Source organism: Centropristis striata, chromosome 12, assembly GCF_030273125.1.
Source record: "Centropristis striata isolate RG_2023a ecotype Rhode Island chromosome 12, C.striata_1.0, whole genome shotgun sequence".
In the NCBI taxonomy this organism is placed as follows: domain Eukaryota; kingdom Metazoa; phylum Chordata; class Actinopteri; order Perciformes; family Serranidae; genus Centropristis; species Centropristis striata.
The window spans coordinates 12,677,380-12,698,423 of NC_081528.1; the positions used below are offsets into that span (position 1 = coordinate 12,677,380).

Here is a 21,044-nt window from a genome sequence, read left to right on the forward strand (position 1 = left end):
CAGAGTGGTAACTGCGCAAACGTAGATCTCTATATATCACTCGAAGTAAAACTCATTGTGAATCTGAGCTTTGTAACGTAGGAATCAGGCTGTTTATAAAGTCATCCCAGGACACTGACCACAGGAGTGTACACGTTGTCTGAGCCACGGATTAGAAGTTTGTTTTTTCCTGTTTATTTTCTCACTGTATACAGGAATGTTCTAGATCAGGGAGGGGCAATTTAAATGCTGGTGGGGGCCACAGTTCTTCATCGACACTACCAAAGGGCCACATAGGACCGTGCACTCAACCAGATATGATGGAACTGCAAATTTAAATATGTTTACAGTGCAGTAACTTAACATATCTCATGCTCTAATGCATGTGTAACAGTATAAATAGGAATACAAAAGGTTTTAAGCAAATACAAAATAACCACTTGCTGTGATTTCTTTTTTTTTCAGTGCAACAACAGCAGACCAACATTAATTGCAAGAAGAAATTTTGTGCATTTCTCACTGCACTTTTAAGATTTCATGTTTAAATGAATGTACTGAGGGACACTTCAAGCTTGGATGCGTGCCGTATGCGGCCCCCTGGCCTCCAGTTGACTATCCCTGTTCTAGATTGATGTAGCCAACTTTCTGATTAATTCTAATACAAATATGTTTGATACAAGATAAGATTGAAAATTAAAAATACTGCATATCATATCTAATTTTTGAAAGATTTTGATATTTATAGCTATGTTTGTGTAATTCACAATACTTTGCTAGGTGGACAGAGAAATCCAATGTATCTGTAGAGAAAAATTGTCTGCTGATCATATTTGCCCCCAACTTCATATCACTCTTGAAAAAGTTTTTTTTGTCACTGAAAATGACATAAGTCTTTGCTCACATTTCTATTTGATTAATCTGCTCATCTTGACTAAATCCTATATCCACATTTTTAAACAAAAGGTCAAACTTTAAAGAGCTAAATGATTATTTCTGATTGTAATAACAAAAGAGCTGTTAAAACGTATAACCTCTGCACAATGTTTTTATTGAACTTTTCTTAATTATTGATATTCATATTTTCCTTTTCTTACATATTTTGGTCCCTCTGGCGTGCTTGTTGTTGTAGACTCATTCTATATACACAAGGACTTGTATAATTGTAAATAAAAAAAATTCTGAGTTCTGAAAAGTTCTGAGAGTGTGTGCATACAGCAAGGACTTTGTACCTAATATAAATAGATTAGATGCGTGATGTAAGGGGTGGCTGAGTCAAGGCTTGACAGCATAGCATAGGGGTCTATGAAGAGTTTTCAAAATTGGAAGGTGCAGTATGGTTTAACTAACAGTGATTTTTTTATAGATGAAGGTTAATTGTTAAAAAAAGTACTCGGATAATGTTTTATTATAGTATGTCAAAGGAACCCATGAGACAGAGACTGCCCAAACTAAGATAAATAACCAATTTACATGGTATAATAATGCAACAAACAGATGTGAGGTATATATTTACTGTCCACATTTCAAGAAACACAAAAACTACCATTGTAAGCATTTATTGTAAGACACAAGTTGATACAACAAAGTCAATGATAACAGGTTTAAAAACATTTCCCACCAATATAAGCCTGCAGATACCAACAATTAATCTCAAGAAAACTGCTGGCTTCTTTGTCTTTTCAGCATGTATATGACTGTAACGTAAACACAAATGGCACACAGAACATATTCACATGTTGTTATAATAACTCATTTATTCTCTTATAGCATATTTGCTATACACTCAAACATTTAAAGTGTTTGAAAAGGTCAATTTCCACAGGAATCAGTAGTTTATTGAACAAAGTATGCACAAAGAGTCTATGTTCATTGTACAAATGTCTTCACTGTACAGATCAGAGTAGAAAATATGGCCTGTGGTGTAGTGGTTCGTTGAGTCCAAGTTAAAGCCCCCAGACCAGCTGGGGAACTTTCTTCTGCCCAAATTAAGTACATTCTTTATTGGACATATGGGACCAACTCCCACAGTACATTACATTCAATAATTCCTTTAAATCATTTTTGGTGGCAGAGGAAACACAGAAAAACTTTTTATGGACCAAAAGCGGTATAAAAAAGTATTAATTTTATCCCTCCTTAGACTTGATAAATGCTGAAACTTAGGTTACTTTGATTGAATACTTGCAGAGCACGTATGTTCCATGTATTTTTACCATCTTCAACAGCATCTGGCATTTGTTTTCACCTTGAGTCTCTGTGTTTAGCGGGAACTACCATAAAAGCAGTTTGAATACTTGGGCAGGTGTTTATATCTCCACCTGTCTGTGAGCAGATTTTGTTATGCATATGCATATATGTTATTTTATATTTTGGAACATCTTTGGAACATAAATGGTCATTGCTGGAGTGTTTTGCACCATTATGAAGTTTTTTTGTCCATATTCCAAAAAAACACTCACTTTTTGAGTACACATCATCTCCACGAGGAAGATATGTTTAATAGCTCTGGAAAAAGCTGGTCATTTTCATTTTAGCTCAAAATATTCCTGTTTCCATCAAATGAGTTTTAGCCACAGTGATGCTATAAAATGGTTTATGGGAGCTGTGGTTTTTTGATTTAAAAAAAAAACATTATTTTATCACTGTTAGTGAAAAAAAACTCTCCAAATTTTACTTGACAAAATTACAGTGGATTACTGCTCAGAATACTCAGCTTTCAAAAAGCATGATGAAAGAAGCCGGCTGTGTGAAATTAAACAGTAATGAAAGCTAGTGGAACAAAAGCCGAATCATAAGTGGGGCATGGCTTCTGCTCTAATATTGATAGATATATTTTTGGAGCCAGCATGTAGTGTTCATTAGAGGAGCTGTGCTGCCACACAGACTTCATCCATTGCAGTGATGGTGGCTGCTGCTTGGAGACATGAAAACAGTGGGATTTCCACCAAAGACACAAATGAACTCTTAGGGTTTTAGGGCAAACACTTTCTGGTCAGTTGATCGATATGCTCTTGTCCGACCAAATTCTCATTGGTTGGCCCTAGGTCTAGATTAAGGGAAGGCTGAAGTGTTTAAGGAGAGAGGACAGACCTGTTGCTGGTCTTTGTGGCCAGCAGTATTGATTTCTTTTCAGTTGATGTTGTTAGTTACTGTTGGTCAGGAGTGCGTGTGACGGTTGGTCTTTGTGGTATTTGTCCTGTCCCTCCTCCATGAACAGCTGGGTAACAGTGACAAATGGCAATGTTTTAACAGTACTCAAAGTTCAATATTTTTCAACTCCCTGCGATCACAAACAAACACTATTTTTTTACCTGCATGGCTGCTAGATTCTCACAATATCTCAAGATCACGTGAGAATCACAGGATTACAATACTAGAAATCTATCTTGTGGGACTCTAAGTAATGCGTTTGAGTTGCATCTTGTGAGGACCTACTGGCAGCTACGTTCCTGTGATGACACAGCAGTGGTGGCTCTGAAAGAGGTCAGCGTAAATGCTGCAACAGTTTCAGTTATACTGGAGTGCTCTGGAGAGTTCTCTACTCCTTTAAAAGAAGAGCAGAGAACTGAACATCATTGAAGGTTTTTGCTTCTCTCCCAAGAGGTTTCGGTAAGGATGGTTTATGGTGGTGTTAGATAGATGGTTGATTGAATCACCTTCCAGGTTTCCAGTGACCTCTCAGATGGTTCAGTTTAACAAACCATTAGCATCAGGTTAGGCATTTGTAGCATAGTGTAAATACTTGGCTTTCCGATTGCAAAGGATTAAAAAACCCCAGAAATGATAAAAAGACTTTGGCTGATACACAACAATACCAGGGAGAATTTGCTCAGTGCACTGTGGCTGATTCAGGCCCCATTTACATGAGGATGCTTAAAAAAGCTAAAAAAGCTAAAAAAGACAAAATATTTTATCGGAAGTGCCTTTCGTTTAGACGGTGATGGCGTTTTGGGGTCTTAAAATTGCAAAAATCTGAAACCACCCTCTAGAGTGAAATACTTGAATACGCTCCTCCGTAGCGTGTCCGTCGTCACTGCCAAGACGCAAAACTCTGCTCAGATCTGCTCAAGTCGCGTACGCGTTTACGTTACATACATGTGCCAGTACAGGGAAATAAAAAAACATGTCAGATTGTTTCCATGAGTCGAACCTTCAAGCTGCTCTGGCAGCTCGAATGAACTTTAATAATCCTTTCCACGAAATGTACAGGATATGTACAGATAGTATTACTGAACAGAGAAGGATTTGTAATTACCTCTATCAAATTTTAGATGCACCAATTGGTCGGAGGCGAGCCAGACGGCTTTGGACAAGACCTGGGAGATCTAGTCAATGGTGGGATAATTTTGTGGAAGGAGTAGCTGATAAAAATGTGTGGCATGAAAACTTCTGCATGCCCAAAGATGCTCTTCTAGCTTTAAGTGATGCCGCCTGCATGCATACCCAATCGAATTCCACACACTTTTGCGTCACTGTATGCACGCAGATTTCCTCCCGAAAAACACTCATCTAAACACAGAATAAAAAGTGAAGACGCGATGCCACTTTTGCGTCTGTTCAGACCGGCATCATGTAAACGTAGCCTTAGTCAATCTATACAAAACTTGCAGAATTTCCCTCGTCGACCAATAGATTAGTTGAAGAGCAGGTGTAATTTCAGGCGACAAAGATTTCCTTTGGTTGACTGCAGCCCTAAATGATCTTTGACAATAAAAGAAGAATCTGAACACAAATCAACGACTGTCCCTTTAAAAACTGTTTTCTTGGCAGGATGAACAGTTTTAATTGCTGAGATGAATGAACCTTAATCACATTTAATCTGTTGAGGTGTCTAGTGAAATTAATAAATAAAAAATCCATGTCGCTCTGCTGTTTGATACCCAGATCATTTGTTTGTGTGCGTGGGTGTGAGTGTGACATGTGACATTGTTTGTTTCTTTGAGCATACTGAAAGCACTGTATGTTGCTTCTTTATCTGCTGTGTGCACGTGTTATTGTCATGGTATCCCTCATTGGTACTTTCCACAGGGGTGAGCTTGGGTATCCTTACAGTCGTTTCTAGAGGGTGCCCTGTGGCGAGGCCCTGGCTGTTTTCCTGCAGGGGCCACATTTCCTGCCAGGTGAGCGACGGATGATGAGCTGGGTGACCGCTGAGCAGAGGCCTCCTCTGCCTGTAGTTAGCCCAGACCTGCAGAATGGTCTCTTTAAAAGGCCGTGTTGTCAGTGTGTACAGAATGGGGTTCAGGGCGCTGTTGATGGGCAAAATAAATATGACTACCCAGGAGCTGATGGTACCTGCATATAGAGAAGAGACAGAAGTAAAACACAGTTGGCATATAGTCCGTGTTTGAAGATCATTAAGTTTTAACACGGCTATGAGTTTGGAAAAAAAATCTTTTTATGACAAACCCATTTATATAAAAAACATAAACCCCTTTTATCCCAACAGGGAACCTAATTAGAGAGCCAGAGCTCACCAGCTTCTGCATAATGGATTCTGCACAACACTAATGGGTCATTTGGGTATACAGTGCAAACCGAGTAGGTTGCAGTTCAATGGTCTTTATGCAGTGATAAATGCCTTCTGAAAAAGTGTGGATACCGGCTAGACTACTTTGAAATGTTTTAACATGCATTTCCCTGAAGATGGCTCTTAAAGTTGGTATAAACTGCTATTGGTTTATAGATCCAAAGTTAAATTTTGGTGATTTATTGGCAAAACAAAAATTATTGAGCATAGGAATAAACATCAGAGAAGTAAATTATGCTTCAGAAATGTATATGGCCATGTGGATGCTTATTTTTTGGTTGCCATTGAGTTAAAATCGCTGTGAATCCTGCTGTTCTGTGCAAAAGGGCAAGTTATAAACTATTCAGAGCCACTACTATCTCTACTGAGGGGCATATTTGTTACTCAACATGTAGACTTTCATTGGAGTATTCCTTTAAATTATTATAGCATGTCTACTGTACCGGGAATCTCCACCTGCAGCAGTGAAAGGATCTTAAGGATGAAGATGGGGATCCAGCAGAGGGAGTCAGTGATGACGATAGAGAAGAACCTTTTGGCGATGGTCACCTCTTTCTTGATGTGGTTGCTATATTTAGTGGTCTGAGTCCCTGTTCTCTGGATGTTATAAAACATGCTTGCATAGGATAAGACAATGATGAGGAATGCCACCAAGTTCAGACCTGCAGAGAGAATTTTGGTTAGTTTCTGGATTGCTATGAAACAGCAATATCTCATATGCAGATGCAGTGGATATGAAAATGCTATGCATACACATTAAAAACTACCTATAATGCACTCAAGAACGGTTCATCCAATTATATAGTGGGGATGCAAGGGTTTGCAGTGTAGTCTGAGGGTGATCTGTAACCTTTGACCAATCATTCTTAATAAAAAATATTTCCCTGTTTTCCTGGATGCTGTGGGTCGAGACAAATCAATCCATATTGGCCACGCCCATTTGTGTCTCAATCAGTTTTCTGTCATCCAAATCAGTTTATTTTTTTACATTTCTCCTACGCATTTTTTTTTTTTTTTGATGATCTTTGATGATCAATACAGTTTTGCTATAGCTTCCCTTAAATTGTGCTGAACTAGGGTTGATGGGGCTACTGCAAAATATGTCATATCTCCTGAAAGTTCCGCCCTATTGCAACCACATTCCTTGGAAATGTGAGTGACCATAACAAATTTGGTGCTATTGTGCCAATAAATACCACTGTGGCAGCATTGTCAAACTATAAAGGAAGCAATATTTGTCCGTCTTTGTGTGACTGTCCTTCAAAAATCTCAATTACTGGTCATCAAATCGATTCCCCACTTCCAGGTTAATTACTGTGGACACAAAGGAGCACAGCGTGAGGTTAATTGGATGAGTAGTTCTAGAGAACACTGCAAGAAGCACTTCAGGGTGCCATGCAAGGAATGTTTAAATGTTTTATAAATTCCTTGGGGCCAATTGAGTTATCTCTCTGTATGGGCGTAACGAATGACCACAAGCTCTGGACAGGCATGCCCCCTGACATCACACTACTTGAAGAGTGTTCAGACAAGAAAAGTCGAGAAAATAGGTCAAAGGACTGTTGCAAGAACAAATACCCACCCAGGAAAATGACGATGGAGTAAACATGAGCCCAAAGTGTCTCTGGCTGCTCAGAGTGAAGCGGGAAGCAAACTCCATTGGTCCCATAGAAGTTGCGAAACAGCCCCTTGCAGGCCAGTGGCAGAAGGGCAACAATAAAGCCGAACACCCATATCCCAAGAAGGATGGTGACAGTTCGTCGCCAGCCGGGCGTCAAGTACCGGAAAGGGTAGACGATGCAGATGTATTTCTCCAGAGTGAGGTAAGTGAGGAGAAGGACGGATACCTCAGTGGACAGCATGGCCAAAGAGCCGATGACCTGACACTGGCTGCTGTCCATCCAGGCCTGAGCGTGCCGGTTGTACTCGCCACGGAACTTCAGATCATACGCACCAATCATGAAGAGGTAGATGCCCATCAGCCCGTCTGCACCTGCAAGGAAACAGAGCAGCCATTTACAACATATTCAGAAAATCTTTTGACTATGAATATGTCTGGGTTATATGATGTTTCAGGCAATGATTTGATCTACAAGATCTTCTTTAGGCAGAATTTTGTCTTCGCTACAACTATACCTGGAGCCAGCCAACAGTGTGCATACCTCCTTTGTGCCCTGCAGTAAAATTCCTTTTTTTGTCTTGCTTGAATGCATGCACAATTGGTCCCTCTTGGGTTATACGATTAAGCAACTTTAACGATGCATAAGATCAAGTGTGTGTCGAGGTTTTAAAACATCAAACACCTGATCTGGTTTGGTTCATACAGAGCACAATATTAGAAAAACGTATTTAAACCTAAAATAAAGATACCAAGCCTTTGTGATGAAGCAGGTCTTCTGAAAGCAGTTCTCTTCAAAGGGAACCGCTATACCGTTTTTTAGAAGTGATAATAGTATTAAACCAAGTTCAGAAGTGGTCCGACATGAAAGGCTTCCGGTCTATAATATAGGGATGGATGATGATTAGCAAACAGACAGCAGCCACACAAAATGAAAATACATGCATAAAAAGAAAGAAACCAACGACGAACCACTTGATGCAACATTAGGCTACATCCTTCACATGCTCTTTGCTGCTATGATCAATAGAGCACAGCAAAGACAACAGAGAACATTGTGCTTTTGTTGTCAAGAGAGACGGCCATAAAACATACTTCTGTGCAAGCTTGTCTATTCTTTATACTGATTACATTAGATCACTAATCACTTATACATTGATGCACATAAATGGCATAATATACATTCGAAATCAAGAACTCTACCCTCTTTATCACACTGCATATTGTTTGAGAAGTGGCATTAGGTTTGATCCCATCTCCATTATTCCAACCCTATATACGATACAACAGAAAGATTGCATGTGCATCTTGACACACAAACTTTCACATGAAAATTTAAAGAAAATGGCATACAGGGAATAGTTTGACATTTGCTGAGAGCATGAAAAGATCCTCTCATATCTGCACTGTAAGTGTGTATTTAAGCCAGCAGTTCAGTTTGCCCTATTTTTTTTCTTTAAACTCACAACTCAGGCTCTTTATGTTGATGCTGGCTGCTAGCTAACTCAACATAAAGCGAATTAACTTATTATTCTAATGATGATGTTAATAAATACCGGAATGTATGAACACACATGACATGGCAAAAACATTTGATAATAGCTTTCTACCGATGATTGATGGACCGCAACAAGACTAACAGTACATTGGGGCTTTTTTTGTAGTGCAAAGACTGCACATGTATATTTCTCATTTCAAACATAGACTGTTCGATTAATGATATATTAATAAATACCAATGTCACATATTGTTTCCCTTCACTCCTACTTGCTCTGCCCCCAGGCAGAATATTTCGCTGACACTTTGTGTGAAGTTGAAATTGAACCCACAACTTTGAGGTGTTTGCGTCTGCTTCATCAGTCACTACTTGATGTTGAGTCCTTTGATATTATAGTAAATTCAAACCCACTGATAGTAATGCCTTTGATATGGAAACATACCAGTGCTCTTCAAAGAGCATTTTTAATCTCGCACAATATATATCATCATTAAAGACTGCATGTATGCTTTTTATGTTAATAGTGGTCATGTGAAAATAAAGTGGGACAGCTGAGCTGAAGCTTTGTTGTTCGTAATTCAGTTTACAGTTGACACATACCTCTATATCTATATCTATATCTATATATATATATTTCCTGTGCAGCTGCGAGTTGTTATTAAGTTATTTCATTACAGAATATATATGCAGTTTACATTGATATGAAATTCCCAGGAGTACATCAAAGTGTTAAAGATAAAAGTTCACCTCTGGCTCAACTGGGCTCAAGGTCCTCTTTGAGTTGATTGACTGTTATTTATTTTATTATGTATATCTGTAAAGACTTTTTGAGAAATAACTCAGAAAGGGTTAGGAAAGAAAATGTCACATACAGAGAGGCACAGAATTATAGAGGATAACTGTCTGAAAGGACTCAAGGTAACATAAAATAATTAATTAATTCGGCTCATTTAGAACTCAGGAAGAATCATTTTTTTAAGTTAACTCTCGTTCCGGCTCTTAACCGCAAAACTGGTGACTCATCTGCATGACTCTACTTTGTTACTAGACTCAACTTGTTCCATTCTTTTAATAAATGGATTAAAAGCAACACTCAAACATATTCTTTCATGGAGAGATATAATCCATTGTTTTTAGAAAGAAGCAAAGAATGAATAATATCTTGCTCATGTTAATTACCTTAAGCTCTGTTTTTGTCTTTGTCTAAGCCAGCAGATATTGGTGTGCCACTGAAAACAGTACCCACTGACATTTTAGTAATAAACTTTTTAAGGTCAACGAATTAAGCAAGTGAGCACCAAAATGAGACAATGAACAACGGAGCTTTTGAAAGATGACCGAGGCCCTGACCGAGGAAATGAGACAGATTTAAAAGAAGCGACTGACTCAGTTTAAGCTTAAATCATAACTTTATATAGTTATTATTCTGAGTCATGGGTTTTCTAATTTAAATTTGCAGGTTTCTCATTTAGTACTTTTAATTGTTTTATTGCCATTTTTTATTTATTTTGTGCAAAAAGTTTTTATTATAAATATTACATTTATAAAAGCTGGCTTCCTTTGCTTGGCTGTTATGTCAGTGTAACAGGTCAGAGAGTTGATATCTGATATAAAATAGAAATTCTGCTTGCATTTCTGAGCTCTTTGATGTCAGCTACTTTGAGACTTATAGTAAGTCCATATAGGATCCTTTATATTAATCTTATAGATGTAAAACGCAAAAATAGGCCATTTATTTCCTATATAGTTTGCGCTTTTATATTTTTTTCTCATGGGAATGATAACCACGATGTCAGTGTACACAAGACAGTCTTTATAGCTGCAGAGATCCATTCACTGGCTCCCTTTCAAGATGGATTTTTTTTGCTTTGTATTCTATTCAACAACATACTGTCATTTCTTCAGTTATACTACTTTGACTAATATATTATATATGCCGGTGAGAACACTGTATGTCAATCAGAAACTAAAGGAAAAATACATTACAGGGTTTCTGCAATGAGCAGCATATATTAAACTTCTACCTGTGCCTCTCTCATCTTCAAACAATATCTTTCCATGAGCGCACACACATCAAACCTTATCTCAAGCACTGTATTCACAGTATTAACTGTGCATTTTAAACCAATAAACCTGAGATTCTCCTTTTAAACACTGCTTTATTTCCTCAACAATTTTCTCCCTGTAGACAGAATATTTTAGAGCAGTATTACATAACTGCCTGCCCAGTGGCCTTATCTGGTCCACAATAGGGTGCTGGCTGGTGCACAGACCATTTTCTATTTCAAAATGAAAATAAATTACTTCACAATGGGATTTCTCTTAATTTTGAATAGGAAAAGATGCAAGAGAGAGCTTTTTAAAATATAAATAGGCCTATATATAGAAAAAAATGCCCTAGAAATGCCCCATGCATACACCTAACCTGTGCAAGGTTGCAGCGACTGGATTTTAACCTTTATCAACATTTGGAGTCTATACTTTGTGCTGGTCCTTATTCCTTCCCTTCTCAAGATTGTTGCTTTCTGTTCCATATACCCATACTGAATTTGGTAAAAGGGCTTTTGTGAATTAATTTCATTGAGCGCTTTTAAATCTAAACTACTAGAGTACTTGAGGCCGCCTCTACAACATGTGCGTGTTTTTCATAATCTGCTTGTAAATTTAATAATTTTTCCTTTTTTGTTTGCCCCTTTGTGTTTAAACTGTGGAACTGTGTTTGTGTTTGCTGCTGCTAATCTTGGCCAAGTCTCCCTTGAAAAAGAGGTGTTTAATCTAAATAAAGGTTATAATAATAATAATAATAATAATAATAATAATAATAATAATAATAAAAATGGCTCCCCGACCCATCTCTCAAACACCTTCATATCGTTTGCTGATGACACCACCGTGGTCGGACTCATCTCTGGTGAAGATGAGTCTGCCTACCGAGATGAAGTCAAAGGACTCACAGTCAACAACCTCACTCTCAACACCATAAAAACCAAAGAAATAATTCTGGACTTTAGGAAAGGCAGGGCAGACCCAGCACCACTCTACATAAACGTGACAGTGTAGAAAGAGTGCACTCTTTTAAAGTCCTTGGGGTGTACATCTCCGATGACCTCTCCTGGACTGCTAACACCATGGCGGTGAAGAAGGCACAGCAGCGTCTCCACTTCCTGAGAATACTCAGGAAAAACAACCTAGAGGATAAGCTGCTGGTTGCCTTCTATCGTGCTACTGTCGAGAGCATCCTGGCATACTGTGTCTCAGTGTGGTATGCTGGCTGCACAGCAGCGGACAGAAAAGCGTTGCAAAGAGTGATAAATGCTGCACAGAAGATCACTGGCTGCTCTCTGCTCAGCCTGGAGGACATCGCCACTGCCCGCTTCCTCGGCAGAGCAGAAAAAATAATCTAGGACAATCACCACCCCGGTCATCATCTGTTTGGCCTGCTGCCCTCTGGCAGGAGCTACAGGTCACATAAAACACGGACTAACACACTGAGGGATAGCTTCTTTCATTGAGCTATCACCACCATAAATACTCGGAAAAATTAGATCCACACACAACCTTCATCCGTCTTCTGTATCTGCTGCCTCCTGTTCTTACCGTATAAGTGCAATAATATTATGGTGCAATATATTTATATTATCTAAATTACTACCTCTACATGCTACCACTCATCCTCATTCGCCTCCTTTACATACAAAGCTATTTATTCTATATTCAGTATTTTTGGCCATTCAATTATTTATTCTTGCTGTGGTATTTTATACTTTTTATACCTCTATAACTTATTGCCCTTAAGTGTTGAGACTATTCTATTCTATTCTAAATCAATGGACGAGTGCAATATCAAAATCGCAGAAGGCAAATCCTGAATTAAGGACTGTAGTGTTGCAAAATATCCGGTTGACGCATGAGTGGATTTTCACTCCTTCCACTCACACACAGAAACTTGTGCCCTGTCCAAATCTCAGAAGAATTACTCCTACAGTCCCTTCTAATGAGGACCTGCTGCTAGGAAACTTTTTTTCTAACAATTTTGGCCAATAGGAGTCCAGAAAAAAGCAAAGCAAGATGAGTATCTCTGCTGTTAAGGAGGAAGAAGCCCTTTCACAAACTCTCACAGACCTTATCTGAATGCCTTCCCATATCTAAGCAGTCGATCAGGTTGCATATCCAAACACCACACTCACACATTTCTCAGAGAAGCTGATGCATTCATGTGAAGTCCTTTCTTATTTAGAGTGTACGCCCAGCAAATAGTAATCGATATAAAACACACTTTATATGTAAAAGGGATGTATGTATATATTTAAGTATTTAGCTAGTGTCAATGTTTCTATTTCCAGAATCTTTGACTATTTAATGCCATGAATCATTTCTGGGAGAAGGAAAATCTTTTTATTGATGTGGAAAATATAAATTAATCAATTTTGGAAGGATGTTTTAATATTTTTACATTGAGTATTCATGAGGATGTCTAACTGTGTGTGTAATATGAAATCAGGGTTGAGGGAAAAACACTGATAAGCACATTGGAAACTCATTTTCTACGAAGGCTCACAAGCAGAAAATTAAAATAATTTTGTAGAGTTTGTCCCTTCTATAGTTGGCATAAATCCAGAGACTACTGAGGTCCATACACATAATTAAGTAGTAAATATAAATGTGGGTAAACCACCATTTCCTCGTGATTATAACTGTTTTTTTTGGCAGTAAATAACTGTGAGGGTAAAGGTTATTATGTGATTATGAGAGCTCATTTGTGTAGCGTGACTTACAGCAGAGAGAGATGATGCACATGGCATGGAGTTTGTTCTCTGACCGGATGTAGGAGCGCATGCAGATGACGAATATGTTGCCGAAGCAGGTGGTGGCAGAGACCACCCACACAAAGACCCTCAGCACGATGTTGGCCAGCAGGTCTTCCAGGGACGAGATGCCGTCAGTGTTGGGTTTGCAGCTGCGTACATGAGGCGCATAGCCACAGTACTGGAACTTCTTAAAGTAGCTGTGATAATAGATAAATAAAGGTATCAAGGTTATTCATTTTGGCAATGTTTGGTGATCTTAAAGTTGAGTGAGCAGTCCAATTTCTTTTACAGGGTTTTGCTTTTTATGAATTGAAACAGTTGGAAAGCAGGAAAAGTGTCTCAGAAAAAAAATTGACCCAGTCAAAAAACCTATTTGGACTGAAATTGACACATTTCTTCTTTGTGAAACTTTTTGGCACAGCGAAGATGAATGAAATGCCATTTGTGAGCCTCACAGAAATAAAAATTACATTGGAGAAGGCATCTGGCCAGTCTTGAAGCTTTGTTAAAAGTGAGTATGCTAAAATGCTTACAATGGCATTTTTTAATATATATAATATTGTGTGGGACATATAACCTGACCACATCATCAGAGATGGCCCCATCTGGTGTCTGAAGTGATAAGAAATAACCATGTACCAATGTAACTCTTAAAATGTTTCATTGCAGCATAAAAGGGTGCGGTGAGAAATTTTAAGTGCACTAGTGCAACCAATATAAAAAGCGGGTCTGGAGCCCTGCATTAACGGTGTGTCCTCCGGCCTCTACAGTGCTCTCGCTCAATACTAAAACAGTTTCAAAAACAGTCACCCCCAATAATCACTTACACAAAAAACCCGGTAAAATAAGTTTTTAGTAATACCAACATTCTCTGTTAACATCCTAGCCTTAGGTTGTTCATGTTTACCATGGTCACCATCTTAGCTTAGTGTGTTAGCATGCTTATATCTGCTAATTAGTGCTGGACACAAAACACAGCTGAGGCTGATGGGAATGTCATTAATTTTGCATGTGATGTGTTAATGAATCTTTTGCAAGATAAAAGCTCAGAAGATCACCAAAGTTGTTACAATCTATCCTGGGGGTAACATGAATGTCTGTGCCAATTTTTATGGCAATCTAGCTGTGGTGACATTTAACTCTAACCCACCTCAAGGTTTAGGTTGGGGTGAGATATTTCAGTCTGGACTGACGTTGTGAATGAACCGGCCCACCTTCCAAAAGCCACTGGAATGGTTAAAGACTGAACAGCAATATATCTCTCTAGAACCATTGTTCTGGCAACACTTCACTTTGAAAAGTTTTCTTGCTACGAAAGAGATGTTGTTATTAAAAAATGGTAATATTCTTTTTTGATTATCTGAGCGTCACAATTTAAATTGCATTCACTTACACTGTGTTTCTGCAGAAGCAGAAATCCCATACAAAAAAAGCAAAAGAAAATAGACTCAGGTTTGAACTATAACAATCTTTGTGGAACTTAAACGAATCTCTACGAGATAAAGAGCCTTGAAGAGATTGAATGTATGCGGGGCGGAGAGGGTGTTCATTTTGCTCTGTTGCATCTTTTCTTGGAACTGCATGGGTGCATCTGAAGCAGTTCTACCCACAGAGAAGATGGATTAAACTAAGCCTGACATAATCATCTCCCAGTTGGAAGAGAAGCCTGAGAGCTTTGATAAGGCTTGCTGTGGACTCATATAAAGACACTAAAGATGTTCGTATGTAAGTCCTATGGTCAACATGACAGTCCAGACTGAATAACATGGATTAATAGAGCATGAGAACAGAATACTTACATATGAGTCAAGTACTTGAGAGGTTCAAACATCCTCCGCTGTATGTTTCCAATTTCTATGCCTTCTATGCTCCTATAGATGAAAAGCATATATAAAGTCTTTGTCAGATGCCACACACTTCTACAAGAGTCAATAATAAACAGCTGTCTGTCAGGCTCTCAACAAGTAGCTTTTTGGCTTCTCAAGGTCTTAAAGGGTAACATTTCTTCTCAATCAAACATTTTTATTTCAACTGTTAATACAGATTTGTCTGTTTGAGCTCATTCTTTTGTCTTAAAAGAAAGAGACCAACAACATCTGAATAACCATATTATGCAGTAAATTACCCTCACAAAATAGTACATGGTAATAATAATTACTCTAATGGCTTGTCAGGGCCTTTTCCTTCTATTTTCATTACCAATGCTCATCACACAATGTGATGAGAAGAAAGTTTTTTCCGGGTAAGGCTTATGAGCAAATTCAAAAGGTTTATGCTGAGTTACAATGGCAATTTATGCTGGCTAATTAGTTGAACTTGCATTTGAAACTTAACTGAAACAATCAGCAATATTGATTTGTTTAATTTGCTTTATCACATATTACATTTCACTATAAGCTCATGATAGACAACTCTGTGGTATTTTTATACTATATAGTATAAATATAGAAAATGTTTTGGACTACATCATAATACCATAAACAAACCATTTTGTATTCCAGTAATATTTTATCTGTTTATCTAAATTTGATCCAAAAAGAATAAATAAAATTAGAAAACACTATAGTGATGTATAGTATATGTAAAGTAATTTCCTATAGTGCCTAAAAAAAACATAGAAAAACTACAAGAAACACTATACCTACTATATAAATACGTATAAGATCATCATTAAGAAACTCTTATAACTCTAAATATTCTTATAGTCATTTTCTACAGGACATTCCAAAAAACATTAGAAATACTACCGTCAACACAAGATAACTAGTATACAGTTATACTATAACTAGTATAGTATAACTGTCACCATCAGATCTTCATAAACAAACTATATAGTATTAATGTATATATTAGATATCATTTATCTATAGTGAATTGTGAAAAACATAGGAATTCTACAGGAAACACTATAGTATTATAACTGTAATTTCAGTATAAAGATCACCATATACCCTACTCAATACTTTGTGATTATTTTTGGTATTTCTATAGTATTTTTTAATAGGAAGATGATAATACTTTTTGTAAGGCCCCTCATTCAGCAACACATACTCATACACTTACAATGACTTCAGTTTATGCAACTTGTCAAAGTGGTCAACTTGGAGCTCCAGGATGGGATTGTACGATATATTCCTAGAAGACAAAAAAAGAAAAGAAACCCACAGTTAGATAGTAAGAAAATAAATCCCATTTTCCCCATGATTATTACTTAAGTAACATTTTCTGCCTGTCTGAAATGTTTCTTTCAACTCCCACAACTGTCCTGTGCTGCTGCATGTCTTTAAGATGTTTCCATGCATTATTTCCCTTTAAGTGTCATCTTGTTTTCCATCCACCACAATGTTGAGATTCAGTGCAATCATGTTTTCATGAAATCAATCCTCATTTTAATACTATGTACGGTCAGCATGATCTCACATATACAAGTTTCAATAACCTATTTATATGGTAATTTTTATTGTGGCATTGCTGCGTTGAATTCAGATTACAGATACAGAAAAACAATGCAGCATGTAATTATGTCTCCTTGATGATAATAGCTTCACTGAAACAAAACAGATCAAAACATCCTGTGCATGCTGCTTCACATTAAAAGCTACAACTGGTAGAAACACCAGGTGGCTTTTATTGTGGAGCAACCAAAAGGAAATGCAATGTTTTGGTCACCATGGTTGCACTAATCTAGAAGAGTATATTTTGTATTCACTAATAGTAGTGAATTCTGTTGTCATTCTCTGGCATCAAAAAAGATGAATCCTATTAAATATTAATGTGGAAAATACGGTTGTGTGCAGAGCTGTACATCTTGTATATTTTTGTACTCACAGTTGGAGCAAATCCCCGAGTAAGACAAAGAGATTGGGAGGGATTGCTTCCAGTCTGTTGCTGGATAGATCTCTGTGCACAAACAGACAGACAAACAAACATAATGCCTTGGTATCTGACAGGTGTTTACACATCCTTACAAACATCCATCCACTGTAAGTCTTGCAGCGTACAAGAGGCAGATTGCATGACATTTAAACTGAATGCAACAATCCTGCAATAAATACTATATATATATATATATATGTATATATCACCTTTTTGGTGCATCCACAGCTTCATTAGACACAATGGCCTGCACATAAACTTGCAGTGTTCAGCAGTAACTTAAATGATGAAATAGAGATAGCTATGGTGCTAATGATCATAGCTCCAGGAAAGCATGAACTTTCACAGTCGATAAAAAGTCTCAGCCTTCACAAAACATGTTGCTGCCGCTAGACATTAAGGTCCGCTGAGGATTCATGCTGTTTACAGTTCATTACTCCTGAAGAACAAGGGCAGATGATTTTTGGAACTACATTATATGCACAGAAAAAAGATATGGGTGAGTTTCACGTACAACTTAATTCCTTTGTGACCTGCTCACCAATTTTATTTTTGGTACATGAAATTGTCTAGATTCTTGTGAAATGATAATTTCAGTCATTTTAAAAGACACACTAAGAAGGTTGCCCGTTTTCACAGTCTTGTCTTCTAAAGGATGTGAGCCTCTAAAGATAGCGACTGATGTTAATGGAAGCAGAATTCGAATTTCACAGTTCATATGTGTTCAATAATATCCACAAACTGTCCTTCATAGAGGCAGAAGCAGAGTCAAAATCAATAAAGTTTTCAGGAGAGTTGTTAAATCTCACAAAGCTTTTCACAGCTACAAAGAATTCAGTCAGCCAAAAGTAAAACACATAAAACGAAAGAAACTCAAAGGGGCACTGTGCAAAGATCACAGAAAATAACAGTGTGCAGTGTGACCAAGGTATCAAAGTATAAATATGTCAGTAACAAGAAGGGACTGAGGAGAGCGGTGTCCATTGAGGTATGCCACAAAGAAAAGTATTCATGTGGAATAATACTGTTAAGGCTTAGATTCACATTACTACTGTAACAATCTGGCAAGACATGAAGCCAACCATATCATACCCCCCAAAAAAACTAAGGGAAGAATATGTTCTCAGAGTTCAATCATTGTATACAGGTTATTTTAATTACGGTCAAGAGACGGTGCTAATAATTTATGTTTGTTGTCAGGTTCATGCTTTTATTCCTATTCTTAAAACTTAAAAGTGCCTGGTTGTCTACCATAGCTCTTTTACTCATAGTGCATTTGTTCCTGGTTAGGTTAAAGCACCAAAACCAATTTCCTAAGATTTGTAAAAAGAACAGGGTTAGGCTAAAAAAAAAACTATTTCTGTTCAGCTCCACATTCTCATTCCTGCAGTTCTCACTCTCCCAGGAATTTTCCACTCTACCTGCCAGCCACTCCCACCTCATCAGCCAACTCCAGCCTCACAAATAGTGATGGTGAAACGAAGCCTCATGAAGCTTTCTATCCAATTGGATGAAGCTTCATGGTGCTTCATTTGCTCTACTGCGCTGTCAAGTGGACAATGGCATAGCAAATGAATCACAATGAAGCTTCGGTCCATGAGCTTTGGTGTGTGAAGCTTTGAATAAAATTGTTCTTAAATGATTAAATTAAATTAATCCCAATAAGTAAATATACTTATTAATATAGTGTCTGTTTTTCTGATTGAATCATGGCAGGGACAGTAGGGAAGTTTAAACAGATTGGGAGATGGGTATCGATTTGCATGTGATACTTAGAACTTTGATTATTCATATTTGAGTGTTCCCTTCAGGGTTATTTTCTGACCATTTTTCCTGATGCTTAGAAGACTATTCAACGCTGCATTGAGTATGTTTTTTTTTTCATTTAATTTTCCTCTGCAGGTATTTCTGAAGTCATCATGTGTTGCACATTTTTAGATCAGCATTATTTCATCTTCTTATTGCTGCAACCCTACAAGTGTTTCTAAACAGTCTTTTTGGATATTTAAACAAAATTAACTTACAATTCTCCGAGCTTTTGGAGGACTGAGAAGGCCTGTTCGTGTATGTGGCTGATCCTGTTTTGCTGTAAAACACTGGAGAAATGCAATAAATAAATAGACATTGAACTTTCTTCTTCTTGCTCAAATAAAAAATAAAAATAATAATTACCCTGCATTTATTCACATTTTGAGAAACTAGGGCTGATTTACAAGCATCTCACAGAAAACCGGGCAAAAGTCAGAACTGGCAGGTAAAACTTTGCCTTTGCTGGTTTTATAATTATTATGTAAATGTATACTTACAGAACTGTCAGCATACTGCATGAGCAGAATGACACATTTCCAATGGTTTCAATGAGATTTCCCTCCAAGTCACTGGAAGAGCATGCCAGAAAATGCACACACGAAGAGTATATATACGCTCAGCCATATACACAGAAAAATTAAACACAAAATGTCACTTTTATAACAAGCAACTTTGGATTTGATATACGACTTACAGCCAGTTCAACCTCGGCATTTCCCGACAGATGTCATCCAGCTTTGTCAAAGAGTTATTCAACATAACCCTGTCAATCAGCGAGACACAATGTAACAAATTGCAGTGCATTTTCCATCAGCGTTCAAAGATCAACAAAAGCTCTTAAAGCCTGAAAATGTGATGATTTGAAAGGACATCACAGGAAAAAAAGCTCTGAGTGCTGTCGCGTAAAGTAAAAAAATAAAAACTCACAGTAACACGAGGGAGTTGAGTCCTGAAAAGGTCATGGAGGATATTTGGTGGATATTGTTATTTTCTAGGATCCTACAACAACAAAAAACACAGGATGTATTTCAGCCTCATTTGCAGAATATGGATTCACAAAAAAATGCATCAATAGAAATAAGTGTGATGTATTACGTATTATGCAATGAAAAAATAAAATCCACTGTGATCAGTAAGATCACTTATCACAAAACTGGAACTCCTAACCTTTGGCAAACCCATATTTACAGCAAATTAAGTATCCTTGTATGCTATGCATGCAGAATTATTGTGCAGCAGAACTTTCTTTCAGTATAGAATGAACATACAACCACTCCAGCTTGTGCAGGTCCTGGAACACCCCCGGCATCAGAACAGATATCTTGTTATAGCTCAGATATCTAAGAGAGGAAAGACGAGTTTGAAGATTTCCTGAAGGAAGGAGGATGTTCCAGAAGCAAACTTGTAACCTTTTGTTTTTATTGCACAGCTAAGTTTTATAATTTAAAGTTAAAGTTAAGCTAAAAGTCTTCATTTCATTTCATAGTTTATATATTTTCTATTAGCTTATACTTTTTCTGTTTTCTACACTCTTATGATGTATGTGCACATATTGAAGCTTCATCTATTAGCAAGATTTGTGTACTTTGTCCTGTTTATACTGTATGAATGATAATATGAAATAATGCTAAAGCGATACACACTGACAAGTTTTATAGAGTAAAGCAGAGGGAATATTGAATATGTTTCCATTGTCACTTAACTTTGAAAAATCAGCCTGATTAAATGTGACGGCTGTCTTAACAGACAATCTTACACTGTGAAACACTTCTCTTGACATTTAACCTCTACTCATCAACCCTCTTAGTCCATATATTGCCTCTCATTGTCCCCGCTGTTCTCTATAATTACAGTAATATATAGTATAGCACGTAGCATTTCAGTCAGAAACATGCAGAGGATTAGGCTATTTAGAGGAAATTACAA

The 21,044-nt window shown here is 37.4% G+C and overlaps 1 protein-coding gene across 1 annotated transcript in view; it reads right to left on the reverse strand.

Annotated features, from left to right (window-relative positions):
• Positions 1-4,742: 4,742 nt before the first annotated feature.
• Positions 4,743-21,044, reverse strand: part of rxfp1 (relaxin family peptide receptor 1) — a 72,819-nt gene continuing 56,517 nt past the window's right edge. The window contains exons 7-18 of the mRNA XM_059346470.1: positions 20,387-20,458; positions 20,046-20,117; positions 19,813-19,881; positions 19,616-19,687; positions 19,334-19,405; positions 17,262-17,333; positions 16,497-16,568; positions 15,233-15,304; positions 13,401-13,630; positions 7,092-7,502; positions 5,953-6,171; positions 4,743-5,274 (exon numbers count right to left, since the gene is read on the reverse strand). Of these exons, the coding sequence (XP_059202453.1) occupies positions 4,865-5,274; positions 5,953-6,171; positions 7,092-7,502; positions 13,401-13,630; positions 15,233-15,304; positions 16,497-16,568; positions 17,262-17,333; positions 19,334-19,405; positions 19,616-19,687; positions 19,813-19,881; positions 20,046-20,117; positions 20,387-20,458 (1,843 nt within the window). The 3' untranslated portion in view covers positions 4,743-4,864. The remainder of the gene's footprint in view (positions 5,275-5,952; positions 6,172-7,091; positions 7,503-13,400; positions 13,631-15,232; positions 15,305-16,496; positions 16,569-17,261; positions 17,334-19,333; positions 19,406-19,615; positions 19,688-19,812; positions 19,882-20,045; positions 20,118-20,386; positions 20,459-21,044) is intronic.